Source organism: Oryzias latipes, chromosome 14, assembly GCF_002234675.1.
Source record: "Oryzias latipes chromosome 14, ASM223467v1".
In the NCBI taxonomy this organism is placed as follows: domain Eukaryota; kingdom Metazoa; phylum Chordata; class Actinopteri; order Beloniformes; family Adrianichthyidae; genus Oryzias; species Oryzias latipes.
Genome location: NC_019872.2, coordinates 21,014,136 through 21,032,319, shown reverse-complemented (window position 1 = coordinate 21,032,319; position 18,184 = coordinate 21,014,136). Strand labels below are relative to the sequence as shown.

The window sequence follows — 18,184 nt, the reverse complement described above, 5'->3', positions numbered from 1 at the left end:
TTAAGGTGCAGCACATTTGGAGATTGAGTCAAGATTTGAGCCCTTTTTATGGATATTTTGGAGGTTCTCGGCTTCTTTCGTCTTGCGTACAAGAAAACCGAGAGACCGTTTCTGCCTCCAGGACGGATCAGTAGAGAAGAGCAAAGGCTGAGTCACTCCTGTGTGGGGGCTGTGGTGCTGCAGAGGGCCGCTGAATCATCTATTGATTCATCTAACATCTTATTGAACATTTCCTCCACTTGATGTCATTATCGCCACAGTGATCATCACTGCCATCACTGGCGTCGAGATAAGGAGGAGGCGGTCAGCAGGAGCAGATGAAAACAAGCTGAGTTTCAGTTAGAGGAGAAGAGCCACTATGATGAAACCCTGAGGAAAATTAACCTAAAGCATAAGACAAAACAGCTTAAACTATTTAATGTGGCCCACCAAACTAGAATAAATTATACTGATTATTAATGTTTGTTTCTAGTTCTGGTGTTTCCTCAGAGATGGTGCAGTACTAATACATTGATTGACCTTTGTTTAGGTGAAGAAAGGTTTTCTGCATTCATGTGTTGTTGGAAAATGTGTTCTTTTTCTGACATTCTTGTGTTTTCACAGCCGTTTTTCCGATCATTCCAACACAACTCGAGCGCAGCATTTCTTTTATGCTATGTCCACACCGGGCATGTGACGCGTGGTCTTTTGGACCACATGCACCCGTGGTCGCTTGAACGCACATTGCAGAGGGCGGTGTGAACGTACCTTTAGTTTCCATTTTTACCAGAGGGACATCAACCCATCGGTGCAATTGGAAATAAAATTTAAAAAAAAGATATAAACATTTAATTTTTATTTAAAATTAAGGCATTTTTTCATCCAGATTCTATGTTATTTCTTTCTCTTATGTGGTGGATTAACAAAACCCTCCTGGTCCGGTTCTTCTGTCAATTTTAGAACCCCTTGTGGCCCATGAGTCAACAAGTTTGCCCACTCCTGGATTAAATATACTTTTCACTAGAATTCATTAAACTTGGAAGTTTTATTTAATTGAATTATTTGTGAATGTTTGGTGTTTTTATAGTGCAAAAAAAGAAAAATCCCATTTCCAGTCTCCAGCGGTTAGTGCCTGCTTTTATTTCTTAAGGGGTGGATATCAAAGTCCTTTTTTTGTGCAATTAATATTCACAGTTATGTACATTCAATTAGTCAAGCCTCACATCAAGCACTTCTGCAAAAAAGAAAAACAATAAAAATAAAAAGTTACAAAACAACTCAAATTAAACAATATATTTCTCTCTTTAAAAAAACTTCCTAATATGAGTTAAATTATGATTGCTTCATTTTTAACCATAGGCACATCGTACATGTGTGAGGCGTCATGGAAGAAAAATGGAGGCGTCTTCTCTTCTTGCTGCAGCAGCCGTGTGTGAAAATGAAAACGGAGACAAAGTTTAAAGGATTCCTGTGCTCCAGCTCCTCCGAATAGTCTGATATGTGAGAAAACAGGACTCATGCAGGAGCTCCTTTAAAAGTGTGGTATGGGTCAAAACACGATGGGTCTCTTTGGTATAAAACTACCATGACTTCCTACTGTGAGCGTCTGGTTTTAGAAAAAAGCAGTCAAAACAGAAGAAAAAAAGAATCCTCTACCTCTCAATTTCCAATAAATGGCAATTAAACGTATGAACACAAAACCCTGGAAACCTCTGGAAGTGCACAGGTGCATCCAAACATGAAACAAATGTGGGATCACAGTGATGGGATGGAAAATGGCTCATCTGTTGTGTTCTGAAGAAGAAGGGAGGGATGTGGCTGGACTCCGTGTTGGCCCTTATGGCAGGCTGTCACGCCTTTTAACCAGTCTCCTATTCCCTTTGAATTCATAAACTTTTCTAACAAAAAATAAAAACGTTAAGTTTACTAAAAGACATTATTCAATGCAAAGAGAAGGAGAAACGTGAAGGAACCGGCTGTACTAACCGCTGAGAAGTGCAAACAGGAAACTCTGTAACCACTTCACTGAGTGTTTGAGCAAACCCAACACAGAGTTTAAAAATAAAGGGTCGTTTCTCAGCTAAAAGCTAAACAACAAAAAATGCAGTTTTTCCTTTGAATTTTGTTTCATTGTTTTGTTTTGGGGTCTGTTAACAGACAGATATACGATTAGATATTTGCATAAAACGGAAACCTCTAAAGAATCTGCATCTTTTCTTTTTTTTTTTGGCATAGAAATCCTACTTCTTTAAGCAATAACCTGACAGAGGGAAAAACTTTCACCTGAACCTGATGCTAATGTGAGGGTAAACAGATTTTACCCACTGGTTGCAAAGTGGTTCCCTTCACATTAGATGAATGTTTCGGGTTTGTGTGGTAATGGACTGATCCTGCTCCTCAGTGAAAGCCCTAAAAAGTACCTTCATGTCTTGGTGTTGCTTGGGAGGTAAAAACGGGAGAACACACAAGTGACAGGAAGAAATGAAGAATAGGGAGAAAGAATGGAAAGGGGAAGCGACGGAAGAACTGAGCTTGTAGGTCATTCCTTTTGCTCAGTGCTGGACTGTATTTTTAGGATGCTCCGCACGTCCACTGGGACATCGAAGTTGCCAAGGTGACCTGCTTTCACCACAATCAACTAAGTGATCCAGAGTATCTGCTGCTCGGGAGAGGAACACAGCAGAAAGAAAAGAAAAAAGTTCTCCTTGAAGGATGTAAATTTGCCACACCTCATCTCCTTTAGCACAGTGAAAGTAAACGTGAAATAAACCCCACAACTGCCTTGTTTATAGGGGAAAGCACATGCTGATATACTTGATTCACCTAAGGCAAAAAGGACAGTGAGGAAGAGTGGAAAGTGCTCTCAAAGTGCCCTCCCCCCCACACACACACACCACGGTGCTGCAGAGTCCAGGTGTAGAAAGATGGAGTCCTGTCAGAAGAAACACGCTTGGATGGTGAGCAAAGCTCTCCTCTGAGTCAGGATGTGTCCTCTCCTCCACAGTCTTGAAGGGTCGCTCAAGGAGATGCGTTGAGTAACTTTGTGGATTTATTGGGGTAATTGATAGCAAGACTGATGGCAGCAATGTTCTTCAAAGCCTGCACCAGGAGAAGAAGATGGCAGATTAAATGATAAGGGTCAACACAGGAGAAGAATAACTCTGACTATTTAGCTTTCTGGTCCCGCCTAAAGTATTGAATGTTTCAGGATAAAACGTCTTAGAAATGAGAGAAAATAAAAGACAAATTGGGCTTTGAAAAGTCAAAATGTTCAAAGGAACTACACGTGGAAAAATGCCAAACCTTAATACAGTTTCCTCCACAGTTTCTTGATGTCATTGACTGTATATGAGAACTGGACTGAGCGAGTGTGACCTCACCAATAGAAAACGATTTTACTTCCAGCTCCAACCAAATGAAGTCAATTTAGTCGCCACTTGTCACGATTTGCTGTCCCCATGTTGGACATGTTCAATTTACATCGAATGCTTGATGCAGCTTACGTTTTCTTTATACATGTCCTCAATCATCAGAAAAATGCCAAAAGAACATGTTAAAAACACCAAAAACACAATTTTCATCGCAGTGGATCTTTAAAAACAGCAGAATTAAGTTTATATTCTAATTTGGTTTTGCTGGTTTCCAGCAAGGCTGATCACTTGCTAAATGGATTCTGACTGATTGATTGGTGCAACTCCATCTTGAAACCCTCAAAACACTGCAGTCTGTAAATTTCTGATGTTGATTGAAGGGGCTATATCATGCAAAATTAATTTTTTGACATTTTAAGTGTATTATAATGTCTATTGCTCACAAGAAACAACCCAAAGCGGTATTTTGATCCGTTCATGTATCTCTGAGTATTTAAAAAAACATGACCTCTGACCACCAGCCCCTCCCAATTTATGAAAGCGACTGACGTCACAATGTAAAAACCCAAAGTGGGGAACCACGCCTTCCAGGAAGAGTCTGCACTGCTAGCACCGCCTCCAAGGTGACACACGCACATACTTTCTCTGTTGGTTGCTCTTTCATTTTAAATGCACAATCTGCACATCCGTCTTGGCAAAAGTTTGGATGTTTGTTGATGTTGTGGGTGAAACGCAGACACGCCGCGTAGGCCGTGTGTAGGCCGACTCTAGGATGACGTCCACAAGAAGCGAAAGGCGGTGCCTCAGAGATCGAGTCGTCTTACTTCCGGGTAAGAAAATGAGCTGCAAACATTTTTTTATTTCATTAAAAATGTGTTTTTTAGTCTGCCAATGATCATATTTGATCATATTTATGAATAAAGTTTACTCTAGAAAGGCTTCAGAAAAGTATGGTATAGGCCATTTAAAAAACTGCCTTTCTAAGAGCTTCAATATAATCTGGTTGTCAGGGAGAAACTAATCTGGAAATCTTTTAATTATTTTCTCCATTCAACATCCTGTTTGCTCAAATCCGTCCTCTCATTGTTAATATAACAGACTAATCTGACATGCCAAGGTAGCCATCGTTTCTTTTTTTTCAAGCTGACAGGTGTTAGGCGACAGCTGAGCAGAGCCTCCCACAATGATTTTTTTTTTTAAATCACCCAGCATCCTTTGCTCCTTAAAGCTCCGCCGCTGCATCACGGGACCCTCTGGTGCAGAGGACGCGGCGGCTCGCTCAGCCACAAATGCTAATGGACTGTAATTATCAAATACATTAGCCATGAGCACGGCCCACACACATTCAAAACAGGAGAGAGCGGTGCTGAGGGACCTGCTAGGTGCCAACAGCTCGGTGATTCACAGCAGAAAAAAATAAAAAAAGGACAAGACTACCGTAAGACCAACTGTTACACAACACGTCCGCTAAGGACAACTTGATGACTGTAACTAGCAAACGTAACCTGAAAGAGTTTAGCTTAAAGGAAATCATTCAAGTTCAAGAGGCGTACCATGGCGGTGCGATTCAGGAGCTGCTCATCTGTGGTCATGGCCATCAGGTACTCCTGGAGGAGCCCCTGAGTCTGAAAAACACATCAAATGTGGGTTAGTAATAGATATCTGCAATATAAGTTCAGGCAAGACATGTACCACTCCTGACCACAGCGGGATGCAGGGCAAGCCACCGATCATTTTTAAAACTGCACAGATTGGAGAGCATGCGTGCTAAATGTGCTGAGGCCTTCACAGTCCTGCAGACACAGTCCAGAGCCTTGTTTAACCAGTCTTCCTAACAGCAGTCCAGGTGTTTATGTCCCAAACATCCTCCAGTCATTTGTACATCTAGCAGAGTGTGACACACAGTTTTGATTTCCTAATATTCAGATGACTTCCTGCAGCTGACTTGGCCGTAAACTATGAGGATTGGAGAGAGAGAAAAAAAAGGCTAAAATCCAGACAACTTTTGATTCTGAAGCTTTTAGTCACAGAACTCAGTGCTGGGTTTTCAATCCACTTTTCCAGTGCGTGTAAAGAGAGATGTAATTTAAGGCAAAGCCTACAGCCTAACCAAAGGAAGAAGAAGAAGGAAAAAGTAAATATCTGACTACAGCATCACTTTGTTAAACCTACAGATCTGTCCTTACCTGCAGAGGATCACAATTATTATTTATCATTTTTTTTGACCTTTTAATAAACGTTTGTATTGATGATGAAACAGTAAACTGACTGCATTCAGTGAAAAACTTCAAACCCTTTCTCAGGTATTTATGCCTTTTTCTCATGTGACCTCCACACATCGTCCTGGTCAGGAAAAATGATCGCAGTCATGCATCGTGGTTCAAACCCCGGCTGGGACTTTTCTGTGTAGAGCATGTTCTCCTCGTCAAAGTGTGGGTTTACCCCGGCGTCCTCCCACAGTCCCACAACAAAGATTCATACATTGGTGGAAATAAGAATTTGACCCTATGTTGATTTTGGAGGTTGTCCATCTAAAAATAAATAAACAAAATAAAATATAGTAATAATAATAATACCTAAACAGTCAGTAATCCTAATGGCCGGTTCATTTGAACAGTGAGAGATAGAAAGACAAGAAATTAACTTTGGAGAATTTATATAAATGTTGATAAGTGTTTCAATTGAGCAAAATACTTAGTACTATGTGGCAAAACCCTTATTAGCAGCAAATAGGTCCGATGTTTCTTATAGTTAATGAGCAGGTTTCAGCACATTTCAGGTGGACGTTTTTGACCTCTCTTCTTTCCAAATAATTTCTAAACCATTCAGATTTGGTGGCTGTTGCTTAGCAACTCAGAGCTTCAGCTCTCTCCATCGGTTTTCTATAGGATTAATGGTCCAGAGACTGGTTGGACCACTCCATGACCTCACTTTGCTTCTTCTTCAGTCATTCCTTGGTTGACTAGGCTGAATGTTTTGGGTCATTATCCTGTTGGAAGACCCAACTTCAACCCATTTTAAGCCTCTTGGTTTAAGGAGGCGAGCTTCTTACTCAGGATTTGAAAGTGCATGGCTCCATCCATCCTCCCATCCACACGATAAAGTAACCTAGTTCAGAAAAATACACCACAGCATGATGTTTCCACCTCTGTGCTTGACAGAGGGGATGGTGTTTTTGGGATCACAGGCAGCATTTCTCTTCCTCCAAACTGGTTGAGCCGACGTCAAAGAGCTCCATGTTGGTCCACAGCTCCTTCTCCCAATCATTGAAGGTGTTCATTGGTAAACTTCAGGGGGTCTGCACATGTGCCTTTTTAAGCAGGACGACTTTGCGAGCACTGCAAGATGTTGAACTACTGCAGAGTAAAGAATTCCCAATGGTTTTCTTGGTGACTGTGGTTCCAGCTGCTCTGGGATCATCAACTAACTCCTGTTTTAGGACGATTTCTCACTGTTCTTCTCCTCTAAATCCACTGTGGTGATTTGGTCCACAGATGATTAGTTCATACAGGCACCTTCAGTTAAGATGTCAGGTCTGTGTGGATCAGAATTCTTAATGTTTACTAGGGGATCAAATAGCTATTTCCCTCAGTGAAATGCAAATTCATTTAAATAAATTCTTTAGTCATTTCTGGATTTTCTATCTGTCACTATTCATATGAACCTACCAGTAGGATGACAGACAGTTAATTTATTTTTAGGTGGGCAAACCTACTGGAGGGAATCAAATACTAATGTCATCCACCGTAGGTTGGTTGGTGATTCTAAATTGTCCCTAGGTGTGCATGTGATTAGTTCTGTGACCCTGCAACAGACTGGTGAGCTGTTCAGGGTGAACCCTGCCTTCGCCCAACAGTAGCTGGGTTGGTTCCAGCAGCTCCGTGACCCAAAAAGATATTCAGTGGAATTTGAAGATGGATGGACATGTCAACTTACAATTAAAAAATTTCTTTTAGCAACTCCTAAACTGTTAGTTTATCATTACAGTTTAGGAGTTTCCCAAAAGAGTTTAGTTTTAAGTTTAAAACAGTTAAGATGCCAGCAGGAATCTTCTATAATAACAGTATTCTGATGGATAAAGTTCTATAACCTTTATTTCTGTTGTATTATTGCAGACATTATTCATTTTATTGCACAATTTATAGAGTGGATTCTATAATAATATTAAACCACCACCTCATGGCAGATTAGCAAAACCTTATTTGTGGTTACATGGCACTACCTTTACCAGAGTATATGAGTGGACTATTGGTGTCTTGTTAACCAATCTTTTGAGTGAGCAACTCGAATTCCAGGACAACAAAAGAAATCGCATGTCTGTAGTAAGTAAAAGGAGGTTATCGTGGGTTCAAGCACACAATGTGGCAGACGGAATCATGAATGCACATTAGACCACAGTGTTCATGAAGGACGAGCACAAACTAAACTGCAGAATCCAGCTACTGCCCCCTGCTGTCTGCTGACACATGCTGCTAGGCATGAATCTGCAGACGCGCTAACATGTCAGCTGGTGTAGTTTCCCAGTCGGAGAAACCTTTCCGGGCCCATGTGATTGAGCTTCAGCTACAGGTAGGGAAACCCCTGGCTGATGGTGGGCTCATTTCAGGGCTGGTATTATTTCAGAGGAGGAGAAACAGAAGAAGAGCATGCATGCGTTTGGAAAAAAAAAAAAGGGATAAAGGTGTTTTCCATCTCAAACAGTTTTCAGGGAGTCTGAGTGGAACAATGCCGTCTGGCAGATGGATGGACTCCAGTAAGAAAAGAGCAGGTACTTAGGAAAAAATTGAAGAACAAAATGGTGGGGTTAACAATTGCGACTGACTGTGCAGCTGTCCCCACAGAGCTTGAATAGCACAGGTTTGAAGTGTGATAGTGTCCATGACTCACGCTGGCATGGCCCTCTGCGACGAAGAAGAGCTCGGTGAGGGCTCTGTGAACAGGCAGCAGCACAGTGATACTGGTGGGATCCTGGCTCAGGCTGTTCTCCATGGATATGAAGAGCTGCCACAGCGGGCGCAGCAGCGTCAGCTCACAGGGCCTGCAGCACACCAAGCACAAAAACTGTCACCGCCACCCATACACTATGAAGGACTTGCACCATTAAAGGAAAGCGCTGACTTTTGGATAACAATTGCTAAAACACCCCGCGTTTCCTGGCGCTCATCCAAGATCGCGGGGTGGGGCAGAAATCTAATCAAAGATGCCCAGACTTGATCTATTGTCAAATTGTTCCCAGTGGTCTTGATTATAATTATGCTGTTTTTAGCAAAAAAAAAAAACAGTTGTTTTCTGGGACAAAGTTTCTTCAGAGCAGCATTAGAATATTAGAAATTCTCTCCTGAGTTGTGGGCGGGACCTTTGGAGTGGAGCATGGAGCTTGTGACCTGTCCATCATATTTATTTTCTACGTATCAAATAAGCTCTTTTTCAAACTGCCATTTTTCATCTGCTCCTGATTCACAACAGTTTGAATAAAGAAATACTCACAAATGCATTTTCTTTTATCAGAAAAATGCCACAAGAACATGTTAAACACACCAAAACCACAATTTTCATTGGAGTAGCTCTTTAAGATATGATTTAAACCTCATTTGGGACTCAATTTCAAAACTGGTACCACTATTCAATGAAATTGATTAAAAAAATCTTATGGAATAGTTATTTGTAACAGCTTCTGGTGAATTTGCACCAAACCTTTACTAAATAATCAATCCAAAATCCACCTTCTTTCCAAAAAGTTAGTCTGGAAAAAACAAGGCAATCTCAATTTATTTAAAACCTGATCACCGAGTCCATGTTATACTTTTGTGATGGGAATGTTCACATTTGTTTAGCACTAAAACGTCATCACAAACCATCTCTCATGTGAGCATTTCAATTCTCCTTTGAAAAGAAAGATAACCACCAAGAAAAACTTAAGACTGAAAAACAGGAACTCTGAAGCCTCTAAAAAATCCCTTAGTCCTTTCATGACTAAACACATCTTAAATATATAAAAAACTAAAAATATCTAAATGCTCAGATGTCAGTTTTTGAACAATCATTGATTCACAGTTTGAGCATTGTTTGCATTCATGCAAATTCCTGAACACTATTTTTCCTAATATCTCAGATTACCAGGAGGACGTTCATGAAGGGCTGCATGCAAAACCTGTGTGCAGGTATATCCAGCTCCACCGGAGAGGACGGACTGTTGAGGGAGGAAAACGCGCATATGGCCGAAACTCTTTCTGTAACTACACTCTGGAAAAACGTGGCTTTGAGTTCTGAGGTAAACAGGCTTCAATTCAGTTAAAAATGTATTTACTTTGGTGAGAATAAAGCCTGTCATATAAAAAAAAAAAAAAGAGTCCAGACTCACTTTTGACATTGACACTGCAGCAGGCGGAGCAACAAATGAATGGCTTTAAGGCGCTGGTTTCCGGTCTGTCGACAGGCCACGCCCACTTGCCACTCCCAGATGTCAGCCAGTGGCAGCTGACTGAGCACTTGATCGTCAGCTAACATCTGCTTCAGGATCTCAAATCCTGATCGGAAACATGCGGAAGAGGAACTTCATTAAAGTGATTCTGGTTGGAGCAAATGGAAATCGGTTTTTCTGCCATTCCAAAGTACCTGTTTGGAAACGGCCCCTGTGGCCCCCGGTTACAGTGAACTTGTAGCCCCACTCTGTGTTGCTCATGTCTGACATGAACTTGTAAAACAGGGTATCACCTGAGGGAAACAAGAAGCCATGAATTTACAACCTCATGTGCTTTGACCCTTTTACACCACAGCTTTAGCTACGGTGTCGACAGTCTTTCGACTACCGTAACTCTTCAACCGTTTGCACAACTGGATTCTGAAGTGGAGAAAAGTAGCCTTTGTCTGAGATGCCACACTTTACATTAGTGAAGTGCTTACGTGATCAACGCAAATCAGGCGTCTCTGTGTCTTTTTGCCACTATGGTTATTAATAGGTATTAGGTATTAATAGGTTATTAATATGTTGCATATCAGTGCAATGCCATTTTCTCTCCAAGTCAGACACAGCTGATTACGTTGATCGTGTAAATGGTTGAGCGTGTTATTTAGGTATCGCCGGTGATATCTCTGCTGTTAAAGGGTTAAAATGGTTTTGCTTATTGTCCATACATATGTAGCATTTAGGGTCCTCTGGCAAGCAATGAAATATAATACCGTCTTTTCCGGACTATAAGTCGCCCTTTTTTTCATAGTTTGGCAAGGGGTGCGACTTATACTCCGCAGCGACTTATATTAGAAATAAATTGAAATAAATACATTGTTAACCCGCCTGTTATGTTCATTTGTGAGGAACAGAGATGATGTTCCTGGGTCAATTTGATGTATGAGGTATGTTAAGTGTTAAGAGTATGTTAAGTGACTCAGAGAATCAGCAAACTTTTTTTTACAGTAAGATCTTGAAGGCTAACAACATAATATTCTATTTTCCAATGATTTCATAGATTCAGAAATGCAATAAAAATGACAACTGTTTCTACAAATACAGGATGAAAACAGAGTATTAGTTGGCCAATGATGCTTCATGAAAAGAATAAATAAATAAGTTTGAGAAAAAATTACTGTGAAATTATGAGATAAACAGTCTGCTATGATTGTGTCATATAAGGTTGTGAAAGTTAAAATGCGACTTATAGTCCAGTGCGACTTATCTGTGTTTTTTTCTACTTTATAATGCATTTTTGGGCTGGTGCGACTTATACTCCGGTGCGACTTATAGTCTGGAATATACGGGTATATATATTCAAGGCTAAATTTCAGACTCTTTTGAGTCTTTGATTGTGCCATCATAGAACAAAATCCTTAAATTTAAAAAAATGCAAAAGTTTTTAGAACTGATGATATTTTATAGCGTAAACAACAAAAACAGTAGACTTTTTCTACTCATCCCACCAGACCTAAAACCCATATCTGGCAGTGTAGATAATGATCTGACAGAGTTAACCAATGGTATTTGCATTTCTGATTTACCTTGAGCTCTCTTCTTCCACTCCCCTGTCTTTCCTCAGCTAGCAAGGCATACTTCTTCTCTGGATCAACATTTAATTTTCCTCTTTTTTTTTATCTATCCTCTCTATTTCTACTCCTTTGTGCCGACATTGACAGTTTCTCTCAACACAAAAATGTCAACACATTTAATGCAAGCTACTCATGTATATAAACTCCTCCTAAAATGCCATTCTCTTCCTGTACCATGAAAAAAAAGAGGATATTATAACGAAATTGAGCATTTATTGTTCGATTTGTCAACTCTGTCCGGCACTACTAAAGCTGATGGAGTTGACAAAATTGCACGTTTTCCTCGTTGCAGAAAAAAATACTCCAGCTGGCTAGCTAGTTTTTTGGCTATTGCTATTTGTCTCCATAATCTCCAAAACACACTTGAATTGTTTCCACTATGGCTTTTAAAAAGCATTAAAACAGAGAGAAGCTGTGGCGGTCCGGGTGTGACTGAATGAAAATTGGCCATTTTTATCTGAAAGATCAAAAGATGTCAAACCTATCAGACCATGTGTGGCTCTGCTGCATTCAGCACAGCTAGGAGAATGAAAGCAGCCTCTCCAGGATACAGCTGATCAAGTTTTTGCATAATTAAACTCATATTTATCTGACAGAGTTGACTAAAGCAAAAGGCACACAATAAAAAGGATGATTTCTGAGAAAAATAATTTTAGAAGTTCATTTTTTATATATCTTTTTATACATTTAACCCTTAGCTTTGCATTGATGTACATTTTTTCACAATTATAGATGTTTTTAATGTTTTTCAATGCTGCTGACTATTGTGACCTCTATCCAAGGACAAGAGAAATAACACTGGGCCTTTTACAATTGATCATTCATCTAGGCAAAAATACCCCCAACAAGTCATTATCTGTGCTAAAACGCAACACCAGTATTCACAACTCACTTAGATCTCACTTATTTATTAGTATGTGAATCATGTTTAATCTATCTATTTTTCATTGGAAGAAGACTATGAAGAATCAGTGAGATCCGTACCTGGTATCTCAAAGTCAGACCATTTCTGTGGAGTTCCACTGAAGTTGTGGACATCCTGGAGAAAGTCGCTGCTGCTGGACATGATGAGCTCATCGCAGCCTTCCTCTGTGTTGCAGCGAGAGTCAAACTTCACGGACAGGTAGATGGCTCCAGGGATGTGCACTTTATCCTGAAGATGGTGAATGGGATACAAGTCTGTCATAAAATGACTAAGAAAATAAAAAGTGCAGCATAATTGAAGCCTCACAGTATCTTTTCAGATCCCATCCCTTGATTATGAACCCATAAAAAACTAAATAGACATGAACTGACCTCAAAGTTGGTGTTGTTGTCGTACGGGTGTTTGGACTCTCGGATCTGCACGGCCATACCTGGCTCCTCCATGAACTGACAAGCAGTGAGAGACAGGCTGGACAGCATGGTCTGGCTGCAGCCCTTTAGCACCCTCTGGAGAATCTAGTCATTAGAGAAACATTGTCAGTAGGAATAACTCGTATGAAGTTCTGAGAGCACATTTGCATTCATCTGTTTCATTTTTTCCATGCAAAGTTTCTTCACTCCTCCTCACTTTCTCCCAGAGTGGTCTCTCCTCCAGCTGCATCAGCATGTCCAGGATGTAGGCCATGTGTGAGGCTCCGTTCAGCTCCAGGGCCTCCTCACTCAACAGCGCTTCTGCGGGCCAGTCTGCCAGCAGAGATGCCAGCACGTGGCGAGCGTACAGGGTGGCGATGGCCTGGTTGACCTTCACCAAGTATTGACGCACCGAACGATTGCTGCGCATGTCAAGTTCTTTGTGCAGCAGAGCTGAGCTTTTGGAGCGCCTCTGTTTAGCGTAGCTGAGCTGCAAGTCGCTCTCTGAACTGGTGATCAGCTTCTGGGCCACGACATTGATTTCCTCTGTGGCTTTTTCACAGTGACTTGGTTTGGACTGTTGGAGGAGACAGAAAAACACTGAGATTGATGTAACACATCATGCTGTAGCTGCTACTGTGAATACATGTGCATTGAAAATACATCTATGGTGAAGACCCACTCTGATGAAAATGGTGTTTTTTGTGTTTTTAATGTGTTGTTCTGATGATGGGAGAATATATTTGAAGAAAATTAAGCTTAAAACTGCATTTCTGAACATTTCTTTACTAAAGTTGTTGTGAATCAGGGGCAAAAAAATGCAGTTAACAGAGATTTTGTATTTGAGAAGGGGGGCAGGGTTGCTCCACACCAACAGTCCCTCCACAAATTTCTAATGAACGCCTAACGCTTTGCAAAAACTATGTTATAGAAAAATAAACTTTTTTAAAAAGAATTTTGGCTAGAAATGGTATTAGTTATAATTTAAAAACCACTGAGAACACTTTTACAATGGATCAAAAGATGCTCAGAGTGTGCCTTTACGGGGCCGCTTTAGTGCAGTTTTCTAAATAAAAGACTTTACCATGTAAGAAACTACAATCATGTCAGTGTCCACAGCCTTGGTGCTCCTGTCCTCAGAGCGGTGCCGTCTAGAGGGCTGCCACTTCTGTGCCAGTGTGCGAATAATCTCATCTGTTTTAATCTCCTCTCCATCAAACCTGAGAAAGATGGAAAAAAAACAAGCAAAACACATTAAGAAAGTCATTTTAAAGTAAGTAAAGCTGTCTCCGTTTTTTTGCTGACCTCTTCTGCACTTCGAGGAAGAAAGAGTCCGTCCTCTTCATCTGCAGCTCGTACATGGCTCGCAGAATTGGCAGGGGAGCATTTAAGGCATCATGGGTGATCTGGACAGACAAAGTAAAGTAAAGCACTGTATTCCACTATAGTTTATGTCCTTTGTTATGAAAAGAGTTTCTGATCACCTGGAAGCAAATCTTAGTCTCCTCATCAAGACCTTCCAAAGGGTCGGGTCTGCTGACATCTGTTTCATCAGCGCAGGAGCTGGAGTGATCAGAGTCATGCTCCTTGTCCTGTTCCCTCTGGTCCCGCTCAGGGTCTTGAGACATGGAATGGATCTCCCTCTTGGAGGAGTAGAGCATGATGGAGAGAATCTCCAGGTCTCGCAGCAACCACAGCTTGCTGAAACCCGTCCCTTTGCTACACTTCCTCACTAGTAGTTGGGTCAGGCCTGACTCCTGGATGGCTTCTTGTGCCTTCTCCACTCCATGCTTCTAGACACGAGAAGCAAAGGTAAAAACCAAAAAAATTAAACCTCCACTGGAGAAACCCCACTTGATTTAGGTATTTGTGACATTATTAGAGCATTAACCTTTAATGTGTTGTAGAGGCCTTTGAGAGCCAAAGACAGGACCCAGGATGCCTCCACAGCATCAGTGGAGCCATTGTCTGGGTTTGTCTGCAGCAACTGGCTGATTATGGAGGTGAAATTACTTAGGTAGCGACTCAGAAGTGTCTTTTGGCAGCTCTGGTTCTCAGACTGTACTGAAAGATCAGCTGTGGTAGAATCCTGAGACTGGATAAGCTGGTAATCCTTCACTATAAAAGAGAAGAAAAAGGCAGGATACACCACTATGATGCTTCAGAAAACTACAAGAGAGTAAGTCTGCAGCTGCAAAAGCACTTCATTAAATTATTTTTACAAAAAAAAACAATTCCCGAATGCACTGAACAGGTTTTTTAATTGTCTGGGCCTGTTAGAGGGCCGTACAGAGGAGCGGCTGCATCTTAAAGAAAAGGCAGGTCTGTCTTGTAGGGACATTATGAAAATGGAACATACCATTGTTGTGCGTGTGGCAAGTGTTTTGTGAAGCATTTGTAAGGATGATGTAAGTTACGTGCACTTTCGACGTACAGGTGATGCTGTTGTACAGTTCCCGGAAGCTACACTCTAGTCATTTGTAAGGTGCGGACTGGATCCTTACTGACCAGGCTCAAACGCTGCACGCACAGGGCATAAGTAAGTGCTCGTCGGACCCCCGTCACAAACTATGCTATAATTGTCCAAATTCCTCATCTCTAACAGCCAGGCTGCACACAAGGGGCACACACTTGTTACGTGAGCAGAACTAACATGCCTGTAGAAAAAACGTGCATGGATATTTTTGCTCAATAGGTTCACTCACTGGTCAACGACCCTGATATTTTCTGTGGGCTACCTCAATGCCTGGTACAGGTTTGCCCGTTTTTTTGCCCGTACCCATCCGTAAGAGCAGTTGTGACTAAGGAATAAGCGGAACTTGTTCCAACATGTTAAAAAGTCATCTAGGCTTCAAGAGGCCCAATCAGAAGAAAAAAAAAAACAAGCTTATGACGCGTCTCCAGCCTTAGTTATCAGTGCACAGAAAAAAGCGCTGTTTTGCTTCCACTTGATCTTAAACCACTAACCTGTTTTCCTCTTGCGTGTTTTAACATCCACCACTGCAGCATGATTCTTCTCCGTGAAGTGTTTCAGCAAGATCATGTTGTGCCGCTCGTTGGCATTGTCGATAAACACTGTCTGGGTTCCCACACATAACACCTGGCAGCAATCGCATGTTTCAGTGAAGCAGCCCACTCTGACGTTGGGGGGTTGAAAAACGCAGGAGCTAAGAGCTGCTTACCTCCGGGAAGCCCACCAGCACCAGCAGGGTGAAGAGGTTGGTGTGTTTCAGGGTTTGTGGCAGTTGCTGTATGCAGTGATCAGTGAAAGCAGCAATGACTGCACTCCACTCAGGGCAGGCATTCAGGCTGTGTAAGATGTCTGCCACCGTGCACGCCCAGTCCAGACCAATACGACTGAAAACAGACAAAACATATACTGTGGGGATCACAAGTGTGGGCACCCCAACTATAAAGGTGTATTAAGGAAGCCAAGGATAGATGGAAAAATTACCAAAAGACATCAGTGTTTAGACATTCTTGTATTATTTTAAAAGATAAAGCTTTCTTCTATCATTTTCCCTTGGAAAATAACAGAAAACAGAATAATTGTGTGTGCAAAGGTTTGGGCACCCTGCACACTTAGTACTTTGGAGTGGCCACTTTTGCAAGTATCACAGCTTGTAAACACTTTTTGTAGTCAGCCAAGAGTCTCAATTCTTGTTTGAGGTATCTTCATCCATTTTTTCAAGGATTTCAAGTGATTAGGAAGGCCATGGCAAAACCTTCAAGCTGCTTCTGCCTCTTAATGTAAGGCGGGCTGGATTTGGAGGTGTGTTTAGGACCATTAATCATTTATAAAAGCCATTTTCTCTTCAACTTCAGCTTTTTCACAAATGGTACCAAGTTAGTGTGGCTGCAACACAACCCCAAACCATGACTGATCCTCCCCATGTCGAACATTTGGACAGAGGTTCTTTCGATTAAACTCTGTGCCTTTTCTTCTCCAAACGTACCTTTGCTTATTCCAACCAAAAAGTTCCACTTGAACCTCATCCCTCCACAGAACTTGTTTCTAAAATGCATCTGGCTTGTTTATATGTTTATTTGGCAACTTCAAATGTTGACTTTTGTGGTGAAGACCTAGACGAGGCTTTCTTCTGATGACTCTATCATGAAAACTGTATTGACCTGCTGTAAAGAGAACAGTGTAGCACAACTCCAGTCTCCCATGTCTTTCTGGAGGGATGAAGCAGTCAGAGGATATTGGCATCTGAAAACGCTTTGCTATCTTCTTCCTTCTCCTGTTTTGTGAGCATAAACTATTTTCAGTTTCAGACAACTGCTTAGAAGAACCTATGGGGCTTATTATTGGAGCAAGTCAGATGACTCCGTTTTTTTAAGATTTGAGATTGAAATCTGATTGTGAACCATGGTCTCAGCTCTCCAAAATGGTCAGTAGAAGGTATTAACTCTAGGTGCCCAAACGTTTGCACACACCATTAACTTACGTGAAAAAAAAACACGTTTTTTTATATCTTACAAGAATGACTCATCTGTAACCTGATGCCTTTTGGAGTTTTGTCATACAACTTTTTACCTGGGGTGCCCAGCATACAAAGAAGGGAGTTATAGAGTCTGCCCGCATTCTTTCATTACCTGTCTAAACAAACTGCCCCAAGGCCGAACAGCAGCTGGGCGGTCTTCCAGCCCTGAGTTCCTGAACAAGCTGCCTCTGCCTGAGTCAGCAGATCGTACTTGTCGGCGAGGGCCTCTGTGACGGCTGCGTCGGCCTCCAGTGGAGAGATCCGCAGCAGCAGCTGACCCAGGAGCCCAAGGGTCAGGTGGTAGGTTTCATTGAGAGATCCGGCGTTGAAAATGACTGCCTTGAAAAGCTGTGGCAGGATGGAGCTGCAGCTGGGCAGAGACAGGACGCTGTCCTGAGGACACAACACATTTCTTTTAACATTTCATTCAAATGTGTTGATAAGGAGAAGTTTCACTGCTGGTAGCCTTTACATACCTGTTTGACTGGGGGAAGCATTGCAGCAAGCAGCCCCAGGATCCTCTCTCTGGAGCATTCAGAGAACACATGTTCCTGAAGGGGAACCTGAGGCAGCCTCTCATTCGTCTCCCTGGCACCATCAGGTGCTGGAGATTTCACTTCTCTTTGCACCGACTCTGAAGCTAAGCAGAGGGGAAAAAAGACAACTTACAGACATTCAGACAGTTGCGAATGTCACAGCCCCTTACAGAAGGAGCTCTGACTTTTACTCAGGCTGCTGGAGGTCATCTGAGGTCTTACCTCGGACCACAGGAGAAAGAGGATCTTCACTGGACAGAGACGGAGTCTGGCTGAGGCTTGGTGACTCCAGGGTGTCTTGTTTAACCAGTTTCTTTTTATCCTGCCCTTCAGAGGTTGGAAGCAATAACCCCTCCCGGTGTGCAGACGGAGGGGAGCTCAGCTCCTTTTCCTTTTTCTCTTTGCAGGATGGTTTATTCTAAAGAGGGAAAGTTAA

General features: G+C 41.8%; 1 protein-coding gene across 2 annotated transcripts in view; it reads right to left on the bottom strand.

Annotated features, from left to right (window-relative positions):
• Positions 1-1,087: 1,087 nt before the first annotated feature.
• The window catches only part of zzef1 (zinc finger ZZ-type and EF-hand domain containing 1), a 36,860-nt gene continuing 19,763 nt past the window's right edge, over positions 1,088-18,184 (bottom strand). The window contains exons 38-54 of one of the 2 annotated variants that reach the window (XM_023962278.1): positions 17,971-18,166; positions 17,689-17,852; positions 17,325-17,605; positions 15,908-16,082; positions 15,693-15,825; positions 14,617-14,843; positions 14,210-14,518; positions 14,031-14,131; positions 13,810-13,945; positions 12,943-13,302; positions 12,687-12,830; positions 12,375-12,543; positions 9,966-10,064; positions 9,712-9,877; positions 8,238-8,388; positions 4,904-4,975; positions 1,088-3,078 (exon numbers count right to left, since the gene is read on the bottom strand). In XM_023962278.1, coding sequence (XP_023818046.1) covers positions 2,998-3,078; positions 4,904-4,975; positions 8,238-8,388; positions 9,712-9,877; positions 9,966-10,064; positions 12,375-12,543; positions 12,687-12,830; positions 12,943-13,302; positions 13,810-13,945; positions 14,031-14,131; positions 14,210-14,518; positions 14,617-14,843; positions 15,693-15,825; positions 15,908-16,082; positions 17,325-17,605; positions 17,689-17,852; positions 17,971-18,166 — 2,964 coding nt within the window. In that variant the 3' untranslated portion in view covers positions 1,088-2,997. The remainder of the gene's footprint in view (positions 3,079-4,903; positions 4,976-8,237; positions 8,389-9,711; positions 9,878-9,965; positions 10,065-12,374; positions 12,544-12,686; positions 12,831-12,942; positions 13,303-13,809; positions 13,946-14,030; positions 14,132-14,209; positions 14,519-14,616; positions 14,844-15,692; positions 15,826-15,907; positions 16,083-17,324; positions 17,606-17,688; positions 17,853-17,970; positions 18,167-18,184) is intronic. The other variant, XM_023962279.1, reaches the window with a different exon arrangement.